The 14,133-nt window shown below is 45.0% G+C and overlaps 1 protein-coding gene across 1 annotated transcript in view; it reads left to right on the top strand.

Moving 5' to 3' along the window:
• The window catches only part of ACOXL (acyl-CoA oxidase like), a 53,267-nt gene that overhangs the window by 20,554 nt on the left and 18,580 nt on the right, over nt 1-14,133 (top strand). The window contains exon 5 of the mRNA XM_043553329.1: nt 8,209-8,292. Coding sequence (XP_043409264.1) covers nt 8,209-8,292 — 84 coding nt within the window. The remainder of the gene's footprint in view (nt 1-8,208; nt 8,293-14,133) is intronic.

Here is a 14,133-nt window from a genome sequence, read left to right as displayed (position 1 = left end):
CTCGACTGGGGGCTCTATCCCATGAACCACGAGATCATGACCTGGGTCGAAGTCAAGAATCAGATGTTCAGCTGACTGAGCCACCCAGCTGTCCCAGTTATGGTGATTTCTCATAAGAATTATGTCAGTTACATGTAATGGGTATAGTATTATTATTTTTAAATGAATAAAAAATTTTTAAACTCTCAGTTTGCATTACTAGTATGGTATCTTGATAGACATAACCTACATAAACAAAAGCTCTTTGGAATCCTCAATAATTTTTAAGAATGTAAAGGGGTCCAGAGACCATAAAGTTTGAGAACCAGTGATCTAAAACCATCCACTGTCGTCTCAGGAAGTCCACTCTCAGATCAGTTTGAAGGGGAACTGGCAGGAGATTAGTGGCTTTATATTTGTATTTATCATAGTATAATTATTATTCCGGTCAGAATTTTAGTCTCAGTTTAAGATGGTTTTTGTCTTTGTTTTTTTTTTTATTAAAAAAAAATTTTTTTAAATGTTTATTTCTGAGACAGAGAGAGACAGAGTGTGAGCAGGGGAGGGGCAGAGAGAGAGGGAGGCACAGAATCCGAAGCAGGCTCCAGGCTCCAGCTGTCGGCACAGAGCCCGACGCGGGGCTCGAACTCACAGACAGCGAGATCATGACCTGAGCCGAAGTCTGACGCTCAATAGACTGAGCCACCCAGGCGCCCCTGTCTTTGTTTTTAAAGAAATACCAGGTGGGCGATCATATCTAAAATGGAGTAAGACTCTGAGGTCAGCTCACCTTAGAAGGTATTTGGGAATGGGGAGAGTGATTGCGTTCCTAATTAACCCCCGAGAAAAGGAGTAGCCTTTCCCAGCAAGTTACGCAGAATCCACAGGTGTGTTTTGGAGAAAGAGCTCAGTAGAGAATATGCCGTGAAGGTGAGGATGTTTACTCTGCCACAGGCCCTTTACACGAGCCCATCCTACTCAGGCCTGCCCTGCTGCCCATAGACACCAGTGCCAGTCCTGATAGGTCCTGCAGACCATGACCAAGTACACACCCCTGCCCCCCCCCCCACCCCCTTCCCTGTACTGGTTCTTGGCCTGCTTTGAGCTCTTGGCTCTAACACTCTAGCCTTAGCTCTGCCCTTGGCCCTCTGGCTTCTGTTTGTACTGGAACCCAGGCTTTTCCTAGTGGGCTGTGACAGGCTGCCCCTGGCTCTCAGTCTTGTGTGCTGCCTTTGGCAGGAGGCCCTGTCCCAGCTCCAGCTTTACAGACTTGGACCCTGGCCACTTGGCCAGCAGTCTGGCCAGGCCAGCCCTGGCCACAAGGGATGCTGTGGAGGATTTGAGCAGAGATGACAAGACAGAGTGGCCTGTTTACAGAAGTTCCTCTGTGTAGATTGGCATTTAAAGTGAGTTGTCATCTATGATGGCCACAGGAATTACTTGTGAGAGAAGATGCCAGGAGTGAGTTGGGATCCACCCAGGGACTCCAGAGCGGCCGGAATCCCAGTGTTCTTTATTTATTGCACTGTAGACAATTTGGCACAATGAAAACTTATTTTGGGGCTTAATTATTATTCTTACGGTGAAATATCATGTTAAAATAACAATAGTGATTACTTGCTGTGATTTGCTAAGTCCCTTCTCTGTGGCAGGTGAGGCGATTCACTCGTTTTACAACTATTTATTGAACACCTACTATGAGCCAGGCATTGTTCAAGAGGCGGTGAACAGAGCAGACCACAATCCCTTGTTTTTATGGAGCTTATATTTTAGCCTGGGAGGAGGCAGACAATAAAGGAATCAACAAGTAAATTCATGTGCTCGCTTCGGCAGCACATATACTAAAACAAGTAAATTCATATGTCAGATGGTTGTAGACGCTGCAGATAAAAATCAAACATGGTGAGTAATAAAATGATTGGGAACAGTAAAAAAAAAAAAATCAAACATGGTAAACTGGAAAAGAAGCAAAACTGTCTCTCTTCACAGGCAACATGATCTTTCGTGTTGCAAACATGTAGAAAACGGTTTTACACTAAAATTAACGTAAACTATGAAAAGACTTTGCGTTAACATGAAAGTAAGCTCGTGCCTTTTAAGCTGGTCATCAGTATGACACGTTCCTCATTACATGCCGTCAATGCTGATAAGCTGTGTGATAACATTAATGACAAACACAAAATTTCCAAAGCAGCTAGGAATTTGGGAAGGAAGCATGTGCTGTGAAGAGAAGAGGCATTAAATTTAACGCAAGAATCTGGAAAATCCGAAACTGTCAGAATACTACACTGATGTTGTTGCGAAAGGAGATAAATATCCTTAGACCGAGCCGTGGGCACGGCACCTTTCACCGTTCCCGACATCGGGCTTTCCTGGAGTAGTCAAGGCCCCTGGGGAGAACAGAAGTACAATGGTTACCCACGGCCTTTGTCGCAGGATTCGCCCAGCACTCTCCTCAAGCACCCTACCCTACTGTGTGGCTCCCCCAGAGAATCAGCAGAGACCAAGGAGCCGGCAGAGAATACGAAGAGCCAGATGGGGAGGCCATGGTCAGAAGGTTGGATTTTCTTGCAAAGGTAACTGGAGTCATTGGAGGGTTTTCGTAATGTTGGGTGGGAGGTAGGGGAAGGGGGAGGCGGGGGCAGTACCGCATGATGCTTATTTTTAAAATAGTATAGTGCCTTGATCAAAGTTTACCAGTTGATTCAGAAAACAGATACGGAAATGCGAAAGATCTGTAATCATGAAAGCAGTCCTGAAAGAGGACACCTGTGGAGGACCTTCATTACATATTTCAAGACTTATTATAAAGCTACTCAAGATGATGTTGTATTGGTATAAGGACAGACAAGTAGATTAATGGGACATTATGGAGAATCCTGAAATAAGCCCATACATATATGACGATGGATTTTTTAACAATGTTGCCAGGGCAATTCAAGGGGAAAAGAAAAGCCTTTTCTTTAAGGGTGCTGGAACAAGTAGATAAATATGTAGCAAAAAGTTTACCTTGATCCCTATCTCATAGTACGCGTGCAAAAATAATTTGAGACGTATCATACACCGCAAAAATAATTTGAGACGTATCATACACCTAAACATAAATTCTAAAATTACAAAGTTTGCAAAAGAACAAAGGAGAAATGTCCTTCGGACCTAGGGTGGGCAGAGGTTTCTTAGAGAGGACCCCCCCCCCACCCCAAATGCTAAACATGTCAAAGAAAAAACTGATAAATCGGTCTTTATCAAAATCGAAGACTGTTTTTCATCTAAAGCCATCGTTAAGAGAATAAACGGGCAATCCACAAACTAGGAAAAGATATCTGCAATGGCTATATTTGAAAAACTTATGTCCAGATACAAAGGATTTGTACCTATGTTACATAAAGAATTCCTAGAGCTCGATGATAAAAGGACAAAAAACCCAATTTAATTTTTTTAATGTTTATTTATTTTTGAGAGAGAGAGAGAGAGAACACATGAGCAGGGGAGGGGCAGAGAGAGAAGGAGACACAGAATCTGAAGTAGACTCCAGGCTCTGAGCTGTCAACACAGAGCCTGGCGTGGAGCTCGAACTCATGAACCGTGAGATCATGACCTGAGCTGAAGTCAGATGCTTAACCAGGGAAACCACGCAGGTGCCCCAACTATGTAAATTTTTAAACAGCAGAGATTGGTCTTATTTATGGTCACATTTCCAGGACCTAGTTCAGGACATGACACATATGAGATGTTCAATAAATATTTGTTTAGTGAATCAGTTCTAGCGTTGGGAACTCCTGAGAATACTGAGAATAGAAGGACGTTTTTATGATTTTATTATGGGAACAAAGGAGATATAACCTGATAATTTCAAAATGTTTGCTGTTTTCGGGGCACCTGGGTGGCTTAGTCAGTTAAGTGTCTGACTTTGCCTCAGGTCATGATCTTGAGGTTTGTGAGTTCAAGACACGGCAGGGGAGGGGCAGAGAGAGAAGAAGACGGAGAATCCTAAGCAGGCTCCTCATTGTCAACACAGATCCTGACCCGGGGCTCGCACTCACAAACTGTGAGTTCATGAGCTGAGCTGAAGTCGGATGCTTAACCAGCTGAGGCACCCAGGCTCTCCCAGATAAGCCAATTTAAAAAATGGGCAAAGGACTTGAACAGACACTTTATGGAAGTATACAAATGGCCAATAAGCGTGCACAGATACGCTTAGGATCTGTAGTCATCTGAGAAATGCATATTTAAACCATACTGCGATGACATTTCATTCCCTCCGGAAGAGCTAAAAATGGAAAAGCTGCATAGTACCGATGAGGATGTGCCGAAACCAGACGTCTCCTATGTTGTTGATAGCAGTGTAAAATGGTATAACCGTTTTTGAAAAACCGTTTGGCAGCTATTTACGATGCTAAACACAAACCTACCCTTTAACCTGGCGATTGCGTTCCTGGGAATTGACAAAAGAAATGGGAACGTATGTCTACAAAAAGACTTCTGCGAGACTTTTACAGTTTGAATAACCCCAAACTGGAAGGAACACAAATGTTCATCAACAGGAGATTGGACAAACTGTGGCATATTCATAGATGGAAAACTACTGAGTCCTAAAAAGAACTACTGACACACAAACACAGATGCCTTATTTGCATGAAAGAAGACAGACACAAAAAAGGTACATCCTGTATGATTCAACTTATGTAAATTAAACAACAGGCAAGGTTAATAGATAATAACACGAGAACAGTGGTTGCCTGTAGGGGTAGGGACTCTGAAAAGGGGCACGAGGGCTCTTTCTGGGGCAGATGGAAACATTCTATAATCTTAATTGGCATGATGGTTATATAGGTAGATAACTGACCAGAACTCACGTGCTCAAGCTCTGGGCATTTCACTATATGTAAATTTTACCTTAATAATAAAAAAATATCATAATGTCTGAAGTTTGGAGCAGAGTAGAAGCAAGGAGGCCAGCTGAGGGGCTTTTACGACAGTCCAGGCACAAGATGGTGATGGGAGATGTTAAGAAGTGGCCAGACTTGGGATCTCTTTTCAAGGGAGGGCCGAGGACCGGTTAGCCCAGTAGGCAAGAGTCGCATTGAGAGCAGGCCCCGGATGACTGAATCCCTGAAGCCCATTTATTTATTTTGTTTGTGTATTTTACTCTAGCTCTTTCTCTTTCTAAAACAATTCAAGGCTAATTATAACAAAGGACATGTATTCAACAAGACTGAGAAGACATAACTAAAATGGAAAATTGAAACCAGAAGGTAGAAGCAGCAAATATACCAGTTTGGGCACTGATAATAGAAAACTGATGTCAGGAACCTCTTTCTGTCCAGTACCCTTGTCTGGGCACCTAACTGGGGTTGCAGATGTGTTATAAAGGGGGTGGTGAGGGTCTTTTAATATCAGAGAAAAGACAGCTCAAGCAGTGCTGAATCAAGCTGATTTTAGTTGAAGAAGAAAATATGTCTTTGGAGACTGTCTGGACTTCTAAAACCAAAAATGTACATTTTTGTGGAACTTGATTTACAACAGAATATTGCATCACAAAGGTCTGATACATCAAGTGCTCTACAAAGAAATGGGGACCATTTTAGGGGAAACTACCTTCCTTCCATTTGAGACCATCTATTACGCAGAAACGTAAATAGGCTCCACACTGTCAGCGCAGAGCCCAACATGGGGCTTGAACCCACAAACCGTGAGATCATGACCTGAGTCAAGATCAAGAGTTGGATGCTTAACCGACAGAGCCACCTGGGTGCCCCACATGTTGATTATTTATTGATTATTATCAGTACAGACAACATTATGTTGTCAGTCGGATGAGAGGGGGGCCTTGTCTATATTAGACATTCTTTAATTGAGAATAATAAATGAATCAGAAATGAAAGAATGGAAGAAAAGAAAGAGTTTATGTGTGGAAAAGATGTTTAAAATATATGCCAGTGAGGCAGTCCATCAAATTAAGCCTAGTCTTAGTTCTGGAGCTTTTCCTGACGTCTTAAAATAGACCAATCCAAATGAATGCTTAAATCACCATCACAGGATTAATGGCAAACTGCTATTGGCATTGCCCATCAGATCTAATAACAAAGATTGCTGACTCGTGCAGAGACCGGGGAAGGAAAACAATCATCATAAAGAATTCAGAATGCACTAAGATGGCTGAGTTTGGGGTTGATTCTTTAGCAAACGTGATTGAATTGATTTCGAACTCGTGAGTACAGATGACCACTTGGACAGCGCTAATGACAAAGGCATGCTCTTGCATCGACAGTATAAATGGAGGGAATGAACTATGAAGAAAACTGTGAAGAGTCGGAGATTCTGAGGGATTTACTTACTCCTGATGGTTTAGGTTTGGCTAAAATAGAGCAGGCGGGTTAATGTGAGGAAGGGTTTGTGGTAACGATGTAGGGTGGGGTGACTCTCAGAAAGATCACCTGGGCATGTGAGGTGCTCTCTGGGGATAATGCTCGTGCTATAGAATAGGGGTGCGCTGGCAGTAAAGTCTGGGCCACCCGGGTCCTGGGGCTTCTGTAAGCTTAATAGTGAGGGGTGGGCACCAGATGTTCACATGGGGAATCTGAAGATCTTGTCTCTGGCCCTTGCTTTCTCACTTACTAGGTGACCCTGGTTGGACGAGTCTTTTGATCTCCTGAGCCTGGGCTTTTCTCTCTGAGACATGAGCTCTGTACTTCCTGTCCTTCTTAGCCTCTTGACGGAGAGTTGTGAAGATCCACAGAACGGAGGACACATGGGCCCTTAGAGAAAGTCCGCAAATCCCTGCCACAATTTTTTTTTTTTTTTAATTTCTTATTTGCTGGTAACTAACTCTCCAGTGTGAGCTGAAGCTGGAGCCGTGCAATGGTTCATGCTCGAGCCTGGAGATATTTTAAGACCTAATCAATACAAGATGCATTGGGTTGGAGCCAGTGTGAGAGTCATAAATCTTGACAGTTTTGCTGTTTGATAAAATTAATAATGCTCGAGAGAAACATTGCAGAAAGCTACAAGAGGGGAAAACCTAGTGTATTCTGGGGAAAAAGCGTAAGCCGTTGTGGAAACTGAGAGTCACCCTGGGAAGGTTGGTTACCATCCTGTTGCTGGTGGGGCAGTTTTCAGGCACATGTCCACACAGGCGCACACACCACACGTGCATACACACATGTACACAATAAGCAACAAGCTCCAGCGCTGTTGGTTGGGTCTCAGGAGAGACTGGAGAATTAAGGAAGGCTAGCATGAATTCCAACAATGGATAATTGCGATTTGCACACCCAGGGGCCCACCACCGTCTAAGGAAATGCTGCCTGCTTCTGAATTTTTTTAGAGTTTATTTTTACTTATTTTGAGAGAGAGAGAGAGAGCAAGCAAGGGAGGGGCAGAGAGAGAGAGAGAGGGAGACAGAATCCCAAGCGAGCCCTGGGCTGTCAGCACAGAGCCCCATGCGGGGCTCGAACTCATTACAAACCTCGAGTTCATGATCTGAGCAGAAACCAAGAGTCCGGCGCTGAACCCACTGAGCCACCCAGGTGCCCCGTGAATTTTAAAAATAAAACAGTGACAGGGGTTCTGCCCTGTCTCCTATCTCGCTGGTGAAGTGTGTTCATGGAACTTTGGGATTTGTGGCTGTTGTGTACAGCGAGAGAGAGGAGGGCAGTGAAGGGGGACCGGGACCTCATTGCGTTTTATTTATCAAAGCCCTGAGAAGATCTAGAAAGGAAAGTGAAGAATATTGCTTTCTCTGTGTCCACAGTGTTCCCAAACCTTCCGGATCCTCTGTCTTCAGATCAAGGTTGTCGCGGGGATCCGAGCCAGGCGTCCCCTGTTGGTGGGAACGTCCCTTGGCTCCAAGAGGCCATGGCGCCCCGCATTGCTAGGCAGAAGCATGGGGGGTGTCAGGCTCCTGGGAGCCGCGAGGGACAAACTTGGTTAAGGCAGCAAGAGGCCCGAGGGCAGTCTGCCAGGAGCCTGGCCTCCAAGCGGGTGCAGTCTACTCTCCTCTGATGTGTCAGAGACCAGACGGCCACATTAAGACATTGCATGAACACATTTATTTCAGTAGGGTCATGGGAAGTATTCTTAATTAAAAATTTGCTTTCATTATGTTGAATTTTTATTATGAAAGTAACATAACGTTTATTATAAAAAATACTAAACTCAATTAACATGTTAATTCACTTAATTTCAAACCATAAGGAAACCTTGACGTTGGGTCTGTCATGTTTTCAGGCAGAGAACACAAAGAATTGTGTCAGTCGGAGCCTGGCCATAGGAGAAGTCCTCTCCATGGCGGACATGGCCACAGGAGTAAAGGTGAGAGGCTCTGGGCACCCCACCCTTGGTGAGCTGATAACCTAGTTTTGAACAGCAAGGGGTACTAAGTGGAACCCTAAAGGTATCAGTCTATTCACTGGAATAGACGCGACGTGGTACGCCTTACGACCCATCGCCCTGATTCCTCTCTACCCATTATATTCAACCTTGTATTTGTTTTTTCTTTCGTGTTTGTTTGTTTGTTTAGTTTTATTGCACCGTGTCAATCATTTTCACCCGTTATAAAGCTAAATTTTCATAATCATTCGTGATTCTTCACTTAAATATTATCACTAAGATCGATCCGTATTATACCATGCCACTGCATTCATATTTGTGTTTTTTTTTAAATCTTTGTATTTTGAAATAATAATGCTCACAGGAAGTTACAAAAATAGAAGAGAGTTAAATGAACTCTTCACCCAGTTTCCCTCGGTGGTGACATCTTCTTTAGCTTTTAGGACAATGTAAAACCAGGAAATCAACCCTGCTACAGTACTCTACTAGTATAGTATTAGACTACAGACCTTATTCAGATTTCACTAGCTTTTATGTACCCCGTGTGTGTGTGTGTGTGTGTGTGTGTGTGTGTGTGTATAGTTCTATGCAGTTTGGTCCCATATGTGGATTCATGCAACCACCTCCACCCCAATCAAGATCTAGAACTGTTTCATGACCACAAAGAAACGTATAGTGCTACCCGTTTGTGGTTGCACCCAGTCTCCACCCCCTCCCTGTCCTTTGGCTACTACTAATCTATTCTCTGTCTCTATAGTTTGGCCATTTTGAGAATGATATACAGATGGAAGTTCATCCATTTTTCCTATTCCTTTGTGTGAATATACTACAACACTTGGAATTCTTAGACTTCTCCATTTTTGCTGGTCAAATGGGCGATAAAATGGCATTGCACTGTGGGCTTGCTTTGCACGTCCCCAGGTCACCAAGGTGAACAGAATAATGCATGAAGTGTGAGGGTTGTGGCTCCTCATGGTACCCCGAAGTCCCCAGCGGAGGGTCATCTGTGTGGCATATGTATATGCTCTTCTTTCCCTCCCTGGACACCACTGCTCCTCAAAATAGGTCCCTGCATCCAAAAATTCAGTCCTGATGTCCCCAAAGGGGAGAAATAACTAGAACACGAAGAGAGAATGAACAGAGAGGAAGCCAAGTCAATCGTTGGTGAGTCCAAAATGGCAGTTATTTTTGTTTTGCAGTGTAGACATTTAAAAAATGGGTAGGAACTGTGTTATTTGTATTTTTCGTTTTTTAGATTTGTATGTTTTAAAGTAATCGCTACACCCAACATGGGACTTGAACTCACAACTCCAAGATCAAGAGTCGCATGTTCTTTGACTGAGCTAGCCCGATGCCCCTAAAAATGGGTAGGAATTAAAAACAAAGAAATTTGTGAGTGCCATCTGTGGTGAAGGCACCCACCATTAGGCCCTTTGGGGGAGAATGGCTTCCCTGTGATTTCAGCCAGGCAGGGTTTCTTCCCTCCTGGATGGGTTGGCTGTTTCTTCCAGAAGGAAGAAATCCAGCTGAGATACAACGGATGAATTGCCCTCTCAGAAATACTAGGGGACCCTGGTCTAGACTCAAGATCCTCACTTTGTGTTTTTACCGTATTTCTCCCTACTGGCCTTCTTTTCAGCAAGCCTGTGGTGAGGGGTGACCATGCAGAAATCACCATCGATTCCAGCATTCTAGGTGGGGAGCCCTCTCCTTGGCAACTTTAGGGTCTTGCACGGATCCTAGTGCATAGAATTGCACAGGGGATGTTTGAATAACTAAGGGAGAGGCAGCCTGCGGTTTAAGAAACATTTCAACCACTTGCAACGTGGGGACGTTTTCTGGATTCTGGTTCAAACAAACTAAAAAAAAAAAAAACAAACTCGAAAAACAAAACTATGTGTCAGTGGGGGAAATTTGAACTTTGGATATTTGGTGATATTAAAGAATTATTATTATTGTATTTTTAGGTGGGGTAATGGTTTTAGGGTTACATTTTCAGAAGGAGTCCCTTTTACAGGTGTATGGGATATATTTAGGGATGGAATGACAGGATGTAAACTTCAGGATGACCTGGGGTGTAGCATGGGAAAGTGGATCGGGGAAAAGACGCAGCAAAATGGACCACAAGCTGGTCATTGTTGAGTTCATTATACTCTTGTATTTTGGTTAGAATTTTCCAAAACAAAAGGCTTTTAAGAAAGTTTTACTCCTGGGGTGCCTGGGTGGCTCAATTGGTTAAGCGTCCGGCTCTTGATTTCGGCTCAGGTCATGATCTCTTGGTCTGTGGGTTTGAGCCCCGCATCAGGCTCTGTGCTGACAGTGTGGAGCCTGCCTGGGGTTCTGCCTCCCTCTTTTTCTGCCCCTCCCTGCTCGTACTCTCTTTTCTCTCGCAAATGAATAGAATGAACACACACAAAAGTTTGGTTCCTGAGTATCCTAGATGAAAATTTGAATAGATTTAAAGAAATAGGTCTTTAGAAATGCTTCTCATATCATGCCACTCCTCTGCTTAAAACTCCTTCCCCTTAGGCTTTAGAGAAGCCCTCCTGTTTTTAATATGGCCCACGGGTCCTTATGTGGTTTGACCCTACTCACTTCTCCAGACACCTGCTGTATCACTTTGTCCTCCTCCCTAGGAGACCTGACATTCTTTTGTTCCTGTCACCCACCTTTGGACCACTCTTGCTACCACATAGAATAGATTTTTTTTCCCCTCCTTCACCTGCCTGACACCTGCTCCTTCTTCAAGCCCCAGCCCACGTGTCCTCCGCGCAGGGAAGCTCCCTTCAAGCCTGCAGTTTAAATTCCCTCTACTTGTGGTCATCTGTCTTCATACCTTTGTACCTTACGGTTTTCTATCACAGCATGTGCCCGCTTTGAACTTACCCATTTATCTGTGTGTCTAATTGCTGTAGGTCTCTTAGCACCACTAGAGGGCAAACTTCTTGAAGAAGCTCATCCCCTACGTTCTTGTTATATATTATCAGGACATGAGAATGAAACGAATACAGAATACATAGAATCAAAACGGTTACCGGAAGGGTTACGTATAGAATTATCACATGACTCAGGAAACCCATTCCTAGGTATACACCCGAAAGAATCGAAAGCAGGGACTCCACCAGATACCTGTATGCCGGAGGTCATCACAACATTATTCACAGCAGCTAAAAGGGTGGAAACAAACCAAGTGTCTGTCATCACATGGATGGATAGACAAAATGTGGCCCATGCACACGACGGCATATTATTCAGCCATAAAAAGGGATGAACTTCTGGTCCATGTTACAACCTGGATGAACTTTGAAAACATGACGCTACGTGGAGCCAGACACAACTGGACAAATATTGGATGGTTCCACTCACATGAAGATTCTTTTTTTTTTTTTTAATTTTTTCTTAATGTTTATTTATTTTTGAGACAGAGAGAGACAGAGCATGAACGGGGGAGGGGCAGAGAGAGAGGGAGACACAGAATCTGAAACAGGCTCCAGGCTCTGAGCAGTCAGCACAGAGCCCGACGCGGGGCTTGAACTCACGGACCGCGAGATCGTGACCTGAGCCGAAGTTGGATGCTTAACCGACTGAGCCACCCAGGCGCCCCTCACATGAAGATTCTTGAGTAGGCAAATTCACAGAGACAGAAAGTAGATCATGGGCTACCAGAGGCCAGAGGAACAGGAAAATGGGGAGTTCATTGGCACAGAGTTTTTGTTTGGGGTGATGAAAAGTTATGGAGGTAGATAGTGGCAATGGTTGCACAACAGTGTGAATCTAATTAATACCGCTGAACTGTATGCTTAAAAATGGCTAAAATGCAAACTTTATCTTAAATGCATTGTACCACAATAAAAACGAAACATTAAAAATTTAACAAAAGTTACCGTTAACCCTGTTTGCCTTCCCACACATCAGTCATTGCAATGGACTTGTTTTTCTTGTGCTTGGATCTCCCAGACAGCTAGAGGAACATGTAGACTGTGCCCCTGAGCCTAGCACAGAAGGGCCAAGGCTGTCTTTCCTGTGGGCAGTGGAGGGAGAGGTGATGTGCTGGGAATACAATTCCTGTGAGCCCTGGGCTGGTCAGGGCATCCCCAGATCTCGCGGCCAGCCCAAGGGCAGCTGCTGGCCTCTGCCTGCTTTCCTTTTACACCTTCCCATGAGCTGGCTGTCAACTTGATGTCAAGGACGTGTCAGTGTCAGTTCATCTAAGTCATCTGTGCCCCCAGGCCTGGGCCCCTTTTCTCTCTCCCTCCATGTCTGTGCTATCTAAAGGCTGTGGGTGTCCCTGAGCGCTTTGGACAAACATAGTTGGACTAGCACAGCCAAGTGTTGGCAGGGTCAAGGCTGGTTCTGAGAGCGACTCACAGCGAGGGAGGTGGGAAAGTGAGAGGCGCCAGGGAAAGACTTCCTTTACTCAGGGCTTTGAATCCCTGCTTTAGCTTGGGAGCCGGCCCAAGGTCTTGTACCAGACGCACTGATGCAATCTGGAAGGATTCTAGGGCCCAAAGAAATGTGACATGCTGCCTTTTCTTCTTCCCCACGACTGTTCCCCTTCTTCCTTATTTGAACCAGCCCACTATCTGTCTTAGTTTGCTTGGGCTGCCTTCATAAAATATATAGATCGTGTGGCTTAAACCACGGAAATTTATTTTCTCACAGTTCTGGAGGCTGGCAAGATCAAGGTCCAGCTGATTCAATTCCTGGTGAGGACTCTCTCCCTATAGATGGCTGCCTTCTTGCTGTCTTCACATTGGAACTGGGCAGAGAGATCGAGAGAGGGAGGGAGGGAGGGAGAGAGAGAGAGAGAGAGAGAGAGAGAACGAGAGAGAACAAGAGAGAGAGAGAACACTCTCTGGTATCTCTTATAAGGGCATTAATCCCATCATGAAGGCCCCACTGTCATGACCTCATTTAAACTTGACCCCATATCCTTCTACCATCACATTGAGGATTAAGGCTTCGGCACATGAATTCTGGGGAGAACCTAATGCAGTCCGCATAGCATTATCCTTTCTGGGGTCACCGTTGTCTGAGAAAACACCTGCAGTGCCTCATTTGCTCTTGGAACGAAAAGACTCTAAATGCACTCGAAGGTTCTTTAGGAGAACCGCTGTTGGAGTACTGGAAGGGCCTGGCCCAATCACAGCCGTGGCACTGGCAGGCTTCCTGGCCTGCATGACAAGCCTGCCTGGTCCGTCGTGGCACGGAGACAGTCAGAATGACGTGGGGTTTACCTTCTGTCTCTGGGACCTCTCGGTCACAGTTCACGCATGCTCCTTCTACATCGAAGTTCATGATGGGTGACCTTGGTTTTCTCTCCTGTGAAGATGGTCCTGCTAATGCCCATTCATAGGCTGGGTTCAGATTCAAATTGATGATGCCTATGAGGAGCTCCATGCCATGGCTGGCATGTAGCAGGAGCTCGATAAGTGGTGGTGACTGTACCCACCCCCCCTCCCCCCCCCCCAAAAAAAAGATGTGGTCCAGAGCCCTTCCCGGCAGTCTTCTAGGTAGTGGCTCTGTTGGTGGATTGAGGTGAAATCGATCTGCGTTCCAGCTCCAGCCCGCCAGCTTTCCCTGCCGTGGTGGGATTCTACTTCTTGCTAGTCATCGTTGGGAAGTTAAGAAGCCCCCTTCTGGAACCCTGTCGGCCTGTCCTGACCGCAGTTCCCAGCCCCCAGGAAGCTCTGGTTGTGGCCTCCAGAGGCTGCTGCCAGCCGTCACTGGACAAGTTGTGGTCGTGACCTCATGCCCCTGATGTAGCTGTCCTTTTTTCCTCCTCCAGATAAGTGAGAAAGGAGAAGAGGAAGCTTCCCCAGA

Source organism: Prionailurus bengalensis, chromosome A3 (genome assembly GCF_016509475.1).
Source record: "Prionailurus bengalensis isolate Pbe53 chromosome A3, Fcat_Pben_1.1_paternal_pri, whole genome shotgun sequence".
NCBI classification, from domain to species: domain Eukaryota; kingdom Metazoa; phylum Chordata; class Mammalia; order Carnivora; family Felidae; genus Prionailurus; species Prionailurus bengalensis.
The sequence above is the reverse complement of the archived record's forward strand: the minus strand, read 5'-3'. Positions and strand labels throughout refer to the sequence as shown.